General features: G+C 38.1%; 1 protein-coding gene across 5 annotated transcripts in view; it reads right to left on the bottom strand.

Annotated features, from left to right (window-relative positions):
* The window catches only part of TOX (thymocyte selection associated high mobility group box), a 311,403-nt gene that overhangs the window by 156,940 nt on the left and 140,536 nt on the right, over positions 1-13,927 (bottom strand). For 3 of the 5 annotated variants that reach the window (XM_070382367.1, XM_005889171.3, XM_070382370.1), the window contains exon 2: positions 8,947-9,012. The exons of 1 other annotated variant lie outside the window; for it this stretch is intronic. In XM_070382367.1, coding sequence (XP_070238468.1) covers positions 8,947-9,012 — 66 coding nt within the window. Of the gene's footprint in view, positions 1-8,946; positions 9,013-10,509; positions 10,569-13,927 lie in introns of those variants that run through there. One more of the 5 variants, XM_070382369.1, reaches the window with a different exon arrangement.

The raw sequence follows: 13,927 nt of genomic DNA, 5'->3' as shown, positions 1-13,927 counted from the left end.
GAGCATTCAGGATTGGCCTATTTTTATATGTACATATTTTTATGTAAAATTTAAAATATAAACTACATGTGTTTATGGTCATTCTTTTCATTTTTCCTGTTGTACAGAAATCAGTAAATGTTGGCTATGTAAACTGACTGTCTTCAAAAGCCAAATTAGCAGAGGATAAATAGATGGCCTCTGCTCTTGGTTTGGGTCTTCCTTCAATTAAGCGGGACAGAAAGAGGAAAGATCATCATTCTCTGATATGCAATTTCTACTCTTTGGATCCTTCCCCAGGAAGCAGTTACAAGTGGATCCCTAGGTATCTGAGGATCATCTCACTTCCCACGGTCTTTACTTCCAAGAAAGCTTCTGCTGAAATGGAGTTGAAGATAGGGGCAAGGGGGAAAAAAGATGAACAACTGGAGATAATTTTCTGAGTTTAAAGAAGCTAGAGTTCTTCCTCCTTCAGTTACGCAGAAGCTGGATCCCTGGGAAAGCTGGAGAAGGGGGACGACATCTTTGATGGCGAGACCTTCTAGACATTGTTTACGTTTTGGTCGAGAAAAGGAAAAGCTCCAAGAAGAGTCCTCAACCCAGACAAGAAAAGCAGAAAATACACAGGAAATGAGGACAACTATGATTGCCAACGTATGGAAAAGAGGGGAAAAAAGGAATCACTGTTTTGGATAAAAGAAGCCAGGCACTGCAAATAAACACCTCTGCATGGTTTTTAATGTGTGTTTGAACAAAATATGAAATTGCTGCTTTGGTAGGGAAAAGATGGTCAAATATCTGCAATTTCATTTGGTTCGACCTGCTATTTTTCAGAGTATCCCCACACAAGGTAACACATGTAGTTATGCAAATACTAACAAGTACTGAGATTAGCACATAAACATTTTGACCTTAAAGTTCTAAAATACAGTGTGGCCTGTGGCCCAAGGATGCAGTCTGACTTGGGCGTTAGGCCTTTCCGGGCCAAAATTGGAACTGGATCATGTACTGTCTTTTTGATGTTTGGTCACTCCCTCTACCACTTTCATCCTCCGGGGACTGTTGCAATGATTCAATGAAATAACACATGCAAGGCCTTAGCTTATTTCCTTACAGATACAGGTAGCTGTCAACTGACAGTTATTACTGTTATGGACTGACTTCACTCGTTATCTTGGGGGTAAGGGAATGCTAACCTAAACTTCCAGTCAAGCAGAAGTTTCCTGCTAAAACTTACCATTATCTTGTCAAGCAAGACATTTAACTGCAGTTGGAGTATAAGAAGTAAACAGCTCAGTGCTCATGGTACAGGTAAGTTTGGGCTTCTCCGAAGGCAACTGCTGTCCAGGGCTGTGGGCCCTGCTCCAGCCCTGCAATCTTGTGGCCTGCCCCAGTTCCCACTCCTCCAAGGCCACTCTGGTTTGTGAGTTCAGAAAATGACTACTCACAATAGGCTTAGCTCTTCTTGAAGGTGGGCCTTCTCCTGAAATGCTAGGGGGCCCAGACACATCTAAGGAAGGCTTCTCTATTGGTCTCAAATCATGACCCTCAGAACCCAGGTGAGTTTCAGACCAGGCTGTTCTAGTTGAAAAATCTGATGCCAAAACTAAGAATTTATTTGTCTGATTTTGCTTGCAACAGGATCAATGATCATAATGTACAAAAAGGAAGGAATGTATGCAGAGCATCTTCCACAACAGCCACCAATTAATCTCAAACCATGAGGATTGTAGTTAGAAATTTTTAGGTCCAAACTGCAAAATAACATAGATCAGAATAAACACAGGAGAAAGAAAGAAAATATGAATATAAAGATTAAACTGAAACCCTCTTTGTGTTTCTGGGAAGTCCAGCCTAAGTATGATCTAAAACCAAGGAACTGAAATTGTGAAGGGAAACGACATTTTTTTAAAGGTGTTCAGGTGGCAGGTGAAGATATGAAGAGGGTGGTCTCAGAAGAGAGAGGGATAGGTGGAAAGACAGCTTTTCTAAGCCTCAGTGTTCTTATACTAAAAATGGGTGATATCACTTCTACTTGACATATTGGCATAATGAAATTTTAGTGTTTGTTTGGAACAATCTTTTAAGTGTCTTGGAAGTGGAGTTGGCAGAGACAGATGATATCATTCAACATACTGCTGTTCTTAACTTGAATGCCATACCTATTATTTAGACATTATTTAGTGACAGGTTTGCTTCATTGGTAGCTCAGCTGGAAAAGAATCTGCCTGCAATGCGGGAGACCTGGGTTCGATCCCTGGGTTGGGAAGATCCCTTGGGGAAGGGATAGGCTACCCACTCCAGTATTCTGGCCTGGAGAATTCCATGGACTGCATAGTCCATAGGGTTGCAAAGAGTTTATTATAAGTTATAGAAAAAAAAAATCTAACACATATATATATTCCAAAATTTAACAGGAAGGATCATTTAGTTTTTCATCACTGCTCATATGCTAAAGCAAAACATCTGCAAAAAATACCATCATGAACAAGTCAAAGGGCTGTTTTCACAATGTATCAAAATCAACTAAATTGGTCAGGCTGTGTGCTAGAGTCATGGCCCCTTGGCCAGTGCCAAAATGTCTTGGTGTCACTTGACAGTTGTCCACAGAGCAAACCATCCTCCACATGGAGCTAGATGCTTTTTCAGAATCTGTTTTTGCCATACATGCTATTCCATTCAGATAGTTTCATAATTTCTATCATTGAAATGCTTTTGTCTAATGCTTAAAAATATATACTATCAGATAACTATAATAAAATTCTTAAACATACTCAGCAACATTCGTTTTCTGAAATAAAAAATGAGTCTTATATTTGCAAATCCCACAGCTTGGAAATGTATATGATACACAACATTTAACCTGTCAGCAGCCTCATTAGTGTCAATGAGTAGGAACTGGCAATCAGTGGATGGTGTGCTCTACCTGTGTTTGTGTTTTAAAATGTTCCCAAAATAGCTCTCTTAGAGGAGTTAATATTAAACACTTTTACTGGACAAATGAATTTCAGCTTAAACTTTATGCTCTATTTGAATTTTTTTTGAGAAATTCCATTTCTCATATAACTGATCATTTATAGATTACAGAGTCAAGACCCAATTAATAATAACAAAAACAACAATAATAATAATAAAGATTGGGTGGTTAAAAAAATCATCTAAATTTCAACCCTATCAAAGTGTAAATGATAAAGAAAATATGCAGAAAAACGAATGTGTGCTTGAGTATCAGGAGCTCTAAGATATATATTAATATTTGTATGGTGCTGGTATTCAGTATCCATACAGTTATTAAGACATTTTTATAAACTGTAAGAAATATGTGAGCTATTTCAAGATATAATTCTGAAAAACAGACTTCCATGTAAGAAGCCAATTTAGGAAGAAAACAACATAAACAATAGTAACTTGTGTGCTCAAGTGAAGCATCTTTTTAATTTTGAGTAATGAAGATGTCAAGCCAAACGCTAGAGTAGTTTAACTTAATTAGGTGGCCTATTTTTCCAGGCATCCTTTCATTTCCCATTGAAAACTCAGCTTGTATGCAAGGCAACAAGAGCAATTTTGTCTGTAATGAATACCTCTGGGACTGCACAGAGTAATCATTTGAACGTTACACTGAAGACTGGTTTGAGTAACTAGTTTGGGCTTGTTAAGATGCCAGACTTTGTTGGACTAACTAGATTACTCAAAGCCTGGCAGCTTTGCTATTTTATTGGGTGAATGGTCAAAAAGTCAAGCTGACCTTACTCCTGAAATTTCTGCCAAAAGGAACCAATCTAAAAGTAATTGGCCTAATTTATAGTTCAAATTTATGTCACAATCATGGAAATTTTATGACCTAAGTCAAGGGATTTTTTTTTTCAAAAGTGCTCTTAAAAATATTATACTTTCCAGGCCCTGTTGTCATACCTCATTTATACTGTATCTAACCTTGAGAATTTTCTCATCTGTAACTAAAATACAGATAGAGTTATTAATAAGTTTGCAAACATTAAATATTACAATTCTGACAGTATGTATAAGAGAACATTGCACAAAAAAGAACTTGGGAAGTCCCATTGGTTCTGCTGCCATTGTACTGTGTATGACAAATAGCAATACGATATTACTGTAAGAATAACTGCCTGTTACTATATAGTTTATTATCACATTAATTCTTGGAGTCCTGGACTTGAAATAATTCTCTGAGGTGCTAAGAGTGTTGTGCCTTTTGTTAACATGTGAGACACTGACACCCAGGTGGAGGGGTGCTGCTCGAATGGAACGGGCAGGACCAGGTTTGCTAAATGTCTGCACAGCAGGGCTGAAAACTACTGCGAGTAGAAGACTCAAAGAATTAATGTAAGTAAAACATGTACACAAAATAAAGCTGCACATTTCCAATGTGCCAAGCATTGCTGAAGCACAGGAGATCCAGAGAGAAAGAAGGGCGAGTCCCACTGCAGTCATGCAATACACCACAGCAGGGCAGGTGTGTGTCTCAATAACTCCAACCAGAGAGGCATGGACATGTGTGCATAAGGAAGAAACATGGATCATTCAGCAATAGCAAGAGGAGAGATAGATGAAAGTGAGGTAAGATGAGCTGAGTTAATGAGAAACTGTGAGGTCCAGAACTCAAGCCGTAATAATGTAGATGGAAAAGAGGAGACAGATTCAACAGTGATGCAGAGAAGTAGAATCAGTACTATCTGGAATCAGTTCAGAGCTCAGCTTTTAAGGGAGACTCTTCAAGTTTCTGTCTTGGGTAACTGGGGAGTGGTGTTCAATCTCACGACTATAGGCAACATAGGAAAAAAAGAAGTTTGGGGTAAGGTAGTGGGCTGGAGGTGATGAATTTCGATTTGACAAATGGATATGTTGAGTCTGAGCTGCTGTTAAGGACAGGTGCCCAGGGAGGTTAGAAATCAAACCTGAAACTCACATGAGAGCTGCCCTAGATGCTTTTCAACTTTTCCATTCAAGATGGAGGGTATAAAATGTACATTAAATGCTTAGTTGTAAGATTCTAGGAAAAACATTGCTATGTTTTATCACAGTTATTTTTAATCTTGAGATCTGAGGAAACAGGTAAGAGAAATTCCAGTGGGAGAAGAAAAAGAGAAGCAGAGAGAAAGCTGATTACAACCTGGAAATAATGTAACACAGGATCTTAGGTCAGGACATTTAATACTTAGGGTTTACTATAATGCTCAAATTAACAACAAAAATTATGGAAGAAAGGGGGAAGGAAGAAAAACAAGAGAGGGAGGAAAGAAATGACGGAAGCAAGTAGATAGGGAGGGAAAACAAGCAGAAAGAAATGGTTTATTGGAGTCAAGGAGGAAGTGATTTATTGAAAACATGGTTTAATCAAGTAACCAAAGATTCTCCATCACCTCTGTCAGGAAAATCTGCCAGGTAATTATTTCTTGTATATATTAAAAAAAAAAAGGCAAAAACAGTACTTCTCAATCATTTCCACACAGAGCCCAAACTGAGGGGTGAGAAGTGAAGAGTTCCTACATCCAGGGAACTGGTAAACAATCTCACCATTGTGGGTGGAAAGCATGGAATGAATAAGTAGCTGTGGAAAATGATACTCTTGAAACTTCTATAGAAGAAAAAGAAAGAGGAAAAGGAAACTAAATAAATAAACGGATAGATAAATGACCTTGGTGCTATACAAAGTTCCTATCAAGAAACCCAGACTCCTGTTTCCTTTGATGTATTTAATTCAAATGAACATTTATCTTGAGTATAATTGACTCCATATAAGGAATTACAGAAGGTACTTCAGGGAAAAAGAAGGATTTCCTGGCATGAGCATCTAAGTAGGCTTGGGTGATTCTGGAGAAGGGGCAGAGCTCCGGTGGGCAGTCCAGTCCCCTTCCACCTCTGTGCTGTGCCATTCGGCATGTGGTCAATCAAACACGTCAGATTAAGAATGAGAAAGGAGTTCGTGATGGCCGATGGCTGCTCCTTACTTCTGGCTTCCTTTCCATTAGCTGCTCACATTTTCTCCCCTAACTATAGAGAAGGGAACCTGTAAGTTCATGAGGTATCAAGCAGCATGGGCCTCCTTAGCCAGAGTCTAGAAACCCACAAATAAGTCTTGCATTGTGTGGTTCAAATTCTATCCAGAATAAGAAAAAGTTAAATGGTGTTTGAAGTCCTGAATGGCCAGCACACTTAGGGCTATTATAGGAGAAAACAGTGAATATTTTAAGAATGAACCCAGAAGTCAGACACGACTGAGCGACTTCACTTTCACTTTTCACTTTCATGCATTGGAGAGGGAGGTGGCAGCCCACTCCAGTGTTCTTGCCTGGAGAATCCCGGGGACGGGGGAGCCTGGTGGGCTACCGTCTATGGGGTCACACAGAGTCGGACACGACTGAAGTGACTTAGCATAGCATAGCATAGCAGGCTTATTATAGGGTGGTGTATTCGATATAAAAGCTGTCTATCAATTACAAAAGTATATGCAAAAAATTCTAAGGGTTTGTATACACTAGACTTACGAGGTATAGAGTTCATGCAGTAGATGAGTGCCAGAGAGCCCTTTGGGACTATCTAAAAGAATATCGTTAATTTTTACAGTGTACTTCCATTTCTGGAGCCATTCCAGCACTGGCTTTCTATAAAAATCATTTCTTTAGAATTGTGCTATTTGCTTGTAGCAACATCACAGGAGCAGTAGTGTACCATATGCTGCTACTTAGCAACTTAGTTTGTAAGTCCCAAAGCATGTACTGATTTGAAAATTGAATAGGAATTACAATTGTTGAGAGATATTAAGTAAGCTTGGATTACTAAACTATGCAGATGCTTGATATTGTATATTGTGTAGGAAAAGGAACAAAACTATATATCTTTTTTCCCCTGCAGATGACTAAAGTCTTATTTATTGTTGCCGAAAGGGGTAAATTGATTAAAATTCCCTAAAAGAATACCTGGTAATGAATTCTTGAACACACCATATTACAGTAAACAAAAGGAATGTTAAGGGTAAAATTTAGTAAAGGCCATTCAACTTATATAATTTGTGAAGCTTATTCCCTGCCATGGTATGTATTATCTTACATTAGTCGAATTTTTTCAATAGCACATTTTAAAAACATTTTAATATGTGCTGCATTATTAAAAAATAGTTTGCTTCTGGCACACAAACCTGTCATATCTTTACAAAGCACATAAAGTATTTGGAGCTCCTGACTCCTCCATAAATTATCACTGGTATTTAAAACATTCTTGGTAACTGGACTGAAATATTAAGAAAAATAACATTGTTTGATTTTAGTCAGGGATTAATAGAATTCATGGTACTTGAATTTAAAAATCTGAAGAGCCAAGTTGTTATGATGTATACGCTTTGAATTTCCAATCCTTTATCCAAAAGTCTTTAAGACGGACATAATGATTCTCCGAAAGGGAGCAGCTGCTTTATAACAGCAATCATTTATTGAGTTTGTGTTCCTACTGTTTCAAACAAATTCAATTAGCCCTTACACTTCAAAACCCTAAAGGCACCAAAGAGATGATACCAGGTTGCTTTCATCTAATAGTAATACTAAACTTGTCAGTACAGTTTTGGGATTGATGGTTAGAAGAAAATTAATAGTAACATTTTTCATTTTTTAATCAAACAGTCCTATTCAGAACTACCTATGGATCTTGGCGGCTACTTAGTTGAATGAATTCAGTTTAAGTAATGATTCTAAACACGAAGCCCAACCTTCCAAAGGTATTCTGAGAGTGACTGACTCTGTTGAATGGAAGGAAATGTAGATTGGGTATTTGAACTCAATAATGACCTTCTCATCTGAACAATACTGTATAGTTTCCAGAATGTCTACCAGAGAAGGCAGTGATCATAATGACTTCTAAATGCAAAGTTCATGGAGAGGCAGGCCTGCCTCTGTTTTGAGTTAAGCCTGAGACATTTTGTTCTTAGAGAAATTTTAAAGCCCCGTGAAGTGCACCCCTGACATATATATTAGATTTAATTCACTGACAACCACCATGAAGAAAAATAGTTTTATTTTTGTTCTCTATTTCCCCACCCCTCTCAGTTATCAAATGTATTTGGGCGGATATGTGGGCATTGAAAACAACTGTTTTCAATGTTTGAGTTTACATTATAGTTATTGACACATGAAACTCCAGGCTACCGTGGTTTTCACTCTTCCAGAAAATATATGTTCAAGTCCACAATATGCTCCTGTGAACTTTTCCTCACTCTCATTTATTCATTCATTTATTTTTACTTACAGTATTCTTACATATCATGTTATAGTGGCCCCAGAGGGCAGTTACTATTTTGCTTCAAATACCGGCTCTGGATCAAAAGGTCTGGTCTTAAGTATCTAAAAATAAATAGCCAAACATTCACTTTTATAAATGTAACCATTTACATTTTCATTGGACTTTCGTTGTCACTTCTCATGATTAAACACCTTGTCAACCATTCCCAGTGAAATGGATACAGATGTGCCCTTGAAATGTTTCCATAATACCACGGTGTTTTGGCTTGAAAGCAGCCATAGAGCACTCTCTGGCTGTGGGATTCTGGTGATCAATGTAACATTTTATTGAAATGCCCCAATAGTTGATAATTAAAGCTATCTGTGACATGTGTAGCTTATAATGATTAACTCGTCTACAGTCAGAAGCTCAAATAACCTGCACCTGTAAAGACTTTATTTCCTAAAGGTAAAACAACTGTTTAGGAAAGATCATGCTGGCAAAACAGCTGCTTGCCGTTCTGGAGAGGAAACAAGGTATTATCTTTCAACAAATGCCAACTCTGGGGTTTTATCAGCGCGATCTCATTAACTGGAAACAAGGCTTAAATGCTTTGTTTATAAATTATGATTATTCCTGATTGCGGCAGTTACTGATAGTGCTACTCATTTGCAATGCAACTCTTTGAATTTGTTTAATTACAATTTGAAACAAGGCAGAGAAGATTAATTAACCCACCTGGCTGGCTGGCACATAGTCCTGGCTCGGCTCTGTCATGCTCATATACATGTTCTCACCGTCAAACTGCGAATGAAATAATAGTAAACATTCAGCAATCTTGACTGTGTGCATGTTTGTTGTTGGTTTTTGTGTTTTGTTTTTTTTTTCACCATCAAACTGGAAAACAGTAGCCATAAAACAAAATACTGTGGTTGGAAATATGGAAAATCTGTCACAGCAAGAGAACCATGTCTATTCTTTGATGCTTCTGTTGTCATCTTTCCTGACCCTGGATGTCAGTGATTTGGAGTAATTAGTGCTCTAGTAATTACAGCAAGCAAGCAAGAAATGAATGGTTTCCTTTCATCTGCAATCTGTTTTAAAACAAAATGGCTCATTCTGCATACCACATATATACATATTGCAGTTCAGCTGTAACGAAGTATTAAATGGATGGCATGATTTCTGAAAGAAAAGAATAATGGAAAATATACTAAGGCACAGCTCAACACATTCTGAGTTTGGTTCTCAAAAATGAAAAAGTGCAGAGTTTTCATAATAGACTAAAATTGGCTTCACCACAATAGCCTTATGATTAAAAAATTTTAACTTGATAATAATATTTGAGAAGAGCACGTGACACTACAAGCATGTCTAAGAATGGTAATAACAATGGATAACAATACAAATATAAGACTCAATGATCACATTTTCCTCTCGGAAGATTTTCAAAGACATAGAATTAATGTATTACAAATGCATAGAAATCCATATACAAATTCACAAGTTAGGAGCAAGATGGGAGGAGAAAATTTCTGGGGGCAGTTCGCATACAAAACTGTAGAAGAGTTCAAGCAACAATAACAGTAACAACATCAACAACAAACTTTTCATTATTTGGGTTTTTGAAAGCAGTAATCACTCCATTCAGACTTAATCCTCAGCTTAAAAGTGCTGTCTTTAGTTACTTGATAAATGGGTAAAGCATTTCCCTTTTAGTTACAGGAAGAATTTTCCCAAGGAAATAATCAAACGGACTAATACAGCCAGCTTCAAAGAGCTGAGTCTGAATATACTTTCACTGCCAGACTATTTCAGACATGGCAATTTGAATATCTGGAAGGTTATTTTTCAAGACAGAATAGAGTTAGTGACGGAGGTAGAAGGTGCAGTGCTGTGGACATGCTTGTACAGCATGAGAATAATTATAGACACAGCATTCCACCACCTGTGAGCTGCTAGCAACAAAATGGACACGCCTCAGTTCTGGAACTGGCTCTGAACTGTAGTCTGCAACACTGCCCTGAAGATCCACATAAACATGAGCTGTACAGAAAGACCTCCCTAAGGACACTTGAGGCACTCATTAAGTTCAAAGAACCAAAAGATTTCCTCACGCATCATCTTGAAAATATTTATATTTCATGTTATGTGAATAGACGTATCTAAACAGATCTGATATCACTCATTGAAAGATGTGGTTGTTAGGACAAATCAGAAATAGCACACCCAGAAAAGAAGATCTGGACATTTTAGTTGCTCTGTCATCTGGCTTAGGAGCCCTGAGTCCGATTGACTTACCCACAGTTGGTTTTCCATCAGTCAGGTGAACGCCTTCAACCCAAGATAGTCTAGCCTCACGAGATCCGCCTGTCACTTCTACCAGCTCAAAACCTAACAAAGAGCATCATTTAGCATTTCTCCACCCCCTCCCACTGTTGGTTTGTTTATAAATGTTTTTAATGTTAAGATGCCAAAGAATCATTTAAAATATGGACAGTTTCTCTTACTGTAGCAAACTAAACTGAACAGAAGTAGTGAAGTGAATCAAACACTCCACTGCCTATGCATATTCTATAAATGTGTTACTTTCTATTTCATCTTCTCTTACTCATTTTCTAAATCTGGTGTCATTTTCAAGCCAACTAAAGCTTTGAAGTTTTGGTTTTAGTCTATCCAAAATGTGTGCTAATTGAGTATATTCAACTTACTGCTCCTAAGAACTCTTTCCTCAAAAAAGTATCAGCACTTAAGTAATATTGAGCCAAGGCTGAAACAGCATTTTAAGTAAAAGATACTTTGCTAAAGGAAAAACTATTTTTTTCAAGTACGTCCTATGTATCTGTAACGAGTATTCTTGCCTGGAGAATCCCTATGGACAGAAGAGCTGGTGGGCCACCGTCCATAGGGTCACAAAGAATTGGACGCAATTAAAGTGACTTAGCACACACACACAACCTACCTGTATCTTTACATGCATTAACTGATATGTATTAAGTGATTTAATCTTCACAACAACGAAGAGTTAGGTATTATTATTATTACCCGTAAAGGCAGAGAGAAGTAAAGCTAGATGCTCAAAGTTACACAGCTACCAAGAGGCAGGGCTGGGATTCAAAGCCAAGAAGCCTGGTTTTACAACATATGCATGTAACTCCCAAAACAAATATAAATATATTCTGAGCCATAAATGATGAGTTAGCTATCAATTCTGAAAATAATGCCAATATATTATCAGAAAAGACTGATGACAGTATCTCAATGATGTTAAGATATCGTACAGAATTTCTATGGTGAAAGTGAAAGTTGCTCAGTCGTGTCCCACTCTTTGCAACCCCATGGACTATACAGTCCATGGAATTCTCCAGGCCAGAATACTGGAGTGGGTAGCCATTCCCTTCTCCAGGGAATCTCACCAACCCAGGGAGAGATCTTAGCACAACCCATCGAACCCATGTCATCCACATTGCAGGCAGATTCTTTAACAGCTGAGCCACCAGCTTTCAAAGAACAAGAGTCCCAGTGAGCTGACAATTTAGTAATCAGGCTGGGAGAATATTCCTGGATGCTTTATAAGTAAGCCTTAAAAGACAGGGAGGTGGTTTGCTGGTTAATTTTATGTGTCAATTTAGCTGGGCCACCAATGTCCAGATGTTTGGACAAATATTCTGGGTGTGTCTATGAGGGTCTTTGGACAAAATTAACATCTCAATTGGTAAAAATGAATAAAGCAGATTGCCCTCCTTACTGTGGGCGGGCCTCATCCAATCAGTTGAATGTCTGAATAGAACAAAAAAGCTGACACTCCTGAGTGTAAAAGGGAAATCTTCCTGCCTGACTGCTTGACCTGAACACCTGTCTTCCTGCCTTCAGACTCAAACTGAAACATCAGCTCTTCTGGGTCTCAAGCCTGCCAGCTTTTGGATGGGAACTATATCATTTGTTATTGTTTGAATATTTTTTAATGAAGAAAAAAACCCCAAAAAACTCTTGGTCTCCAGCTTCCCAACTACACATCTGGGGACTTCTCAGCCTCCATAATCACAACTCCTTGTAATAAATCCTCCCTTCCTTCCCCTACCACTTCTATTACTATCAAGATATTCACAACTCCTCTGAAAGCTTATCTCTGGAAGACCGGCAATGTAGAGATGCAGAAAGAGATGACCTTGATTTTTTTGCTATGAGTGTCTGGCCTCACCACAACCACTCCCTGTGACCCAGTATATGTCACATACATCCACACCTCTTTGTCCAGACTGTCTTCCTTCTCTTGAAATGTTTCTTAGATCCTTCAGTTCCCCTTAGTCAGGGTTGGGCTGTCTCTAGCCTCTGGGGTCCTCCAGGTAGCCCTCTGGTTCCAGGCAGGTTTTGTTATTGGGGGATTAACTCCCTAGGGCTGTGAGCTACCAGAAGACAGTACACATCTTGGTAATCTTTAGTGTCCTTATGGCTTAGGGATAGCACATAAAAAGTCCTCAGGAAATGTACAATTAACCAAAATTAAACTGTATTTGCTTGATTGCATAGATCCTCTTCCTACAGAAGGCATTGACTTGACAGGAGGGAGAATATTCAGCTTTTAGAAAATGATTTGAAGGCTTTTAAATGCGCACAATTCATAGTCTTACAGTAGATTAAAACTGGAGCAGAATTACAATAGGAGCAGAAGCTCTTACAAAGAAAAAAAAAGGTACAGAAATAGCCAAGACAGCAATACTTAAATGCTGGAACCTGTTCTTCCTCAAGATTTTTATTCAATTAAAAAACATGCAGATTTTTTTTAAGAATCAAGAGATCTCACTGTAAATTAACTTAAGGTCTCTTTCTGAAGAATTATAAGTTACCAAATAAAGATACACATATGTCAAAACAAGCCTGGTCATTCCTCTTTGTGTCTGGACAAACTCTTGAGCTCAAGAAGAAAAATAAGCCAAGATTCCAGTGCCCCAGCTCACCGTCTCCCTGCAAGACCCCAACAGGTTAACATCATCCTTGTACTTTTTATAGCTCCACCCAACCACACCCTGTCCAGAAGCTGGTTCCAGGGATCTCAACAGGTCTTCTGCTGATGCAACATTCTTAGAATGCATCTGTATCTTGGGTTTATATCTAGTTGCCATCTGAAGTTGAATTATAGTGGATAGAGTCCCAGAATTTCGGTCTTGGAAAGGTCCTCAAAGGTGTCATGTCTGAACCCCTGAGGTTATGACTTAAGAAACAGACTTTTTATTGGTCATGCAGTCCATCTGGGTATAGAATCAAAGTCTAGATTTCTAGTAGAAGAGTTTTTCATTATGACATGCTGCTTTATACTCCATTGCCCATTAAAAGTGAGGGATTAGACTCTACGGCTACTGTTTTAAACTCCATCACAAATAATAGGTGGGGGACCAGATCCACAATGCTTTGTGTGTGGCTTGTTTGCATGCCCCACAGTCTAAAAGGCAAAGTATTTGAGTTATTACACGAATGACCCCAGTTCACTTCATCTGGACCACATATTAGATAAACCTTATTCATAATTGTTGCAATGATATTCTTTTATTAAAAATAACTAACTGCATCTCCTTACTCCTTGCATTTGTCACAGCTATTATTTTTAGAATTCAGCTGAATTTAGGCATTATAACTTTTCAAAATACATCTAAGCATCCTAGGACTTTTAATTTCTGTGTATTCTCAATTTAAAACCTGAAGCAAAGTTTGAAGGAGTAAA

The sequence above is a fragment of the Bos mutus genome, chromosome 14 (genome assembly GCF_027580195.1).
Source record: "Bos mutus isolate GX-2022 chromosome 14, NWIPB_WYAK_1.1, whole genome shotgun sequence".
NCBI classification, from domain to species: domain Eukaryota; kingdom Metazoa; phylum Chordata; class Mammalia; order Artiodactyla; family Bovidae; genus Bos; species Bos mutus.
Note: the sequence above shows the minus strand (reverse complement) of the source record. Positions and strands in the feature narration are given on the sequence as shown.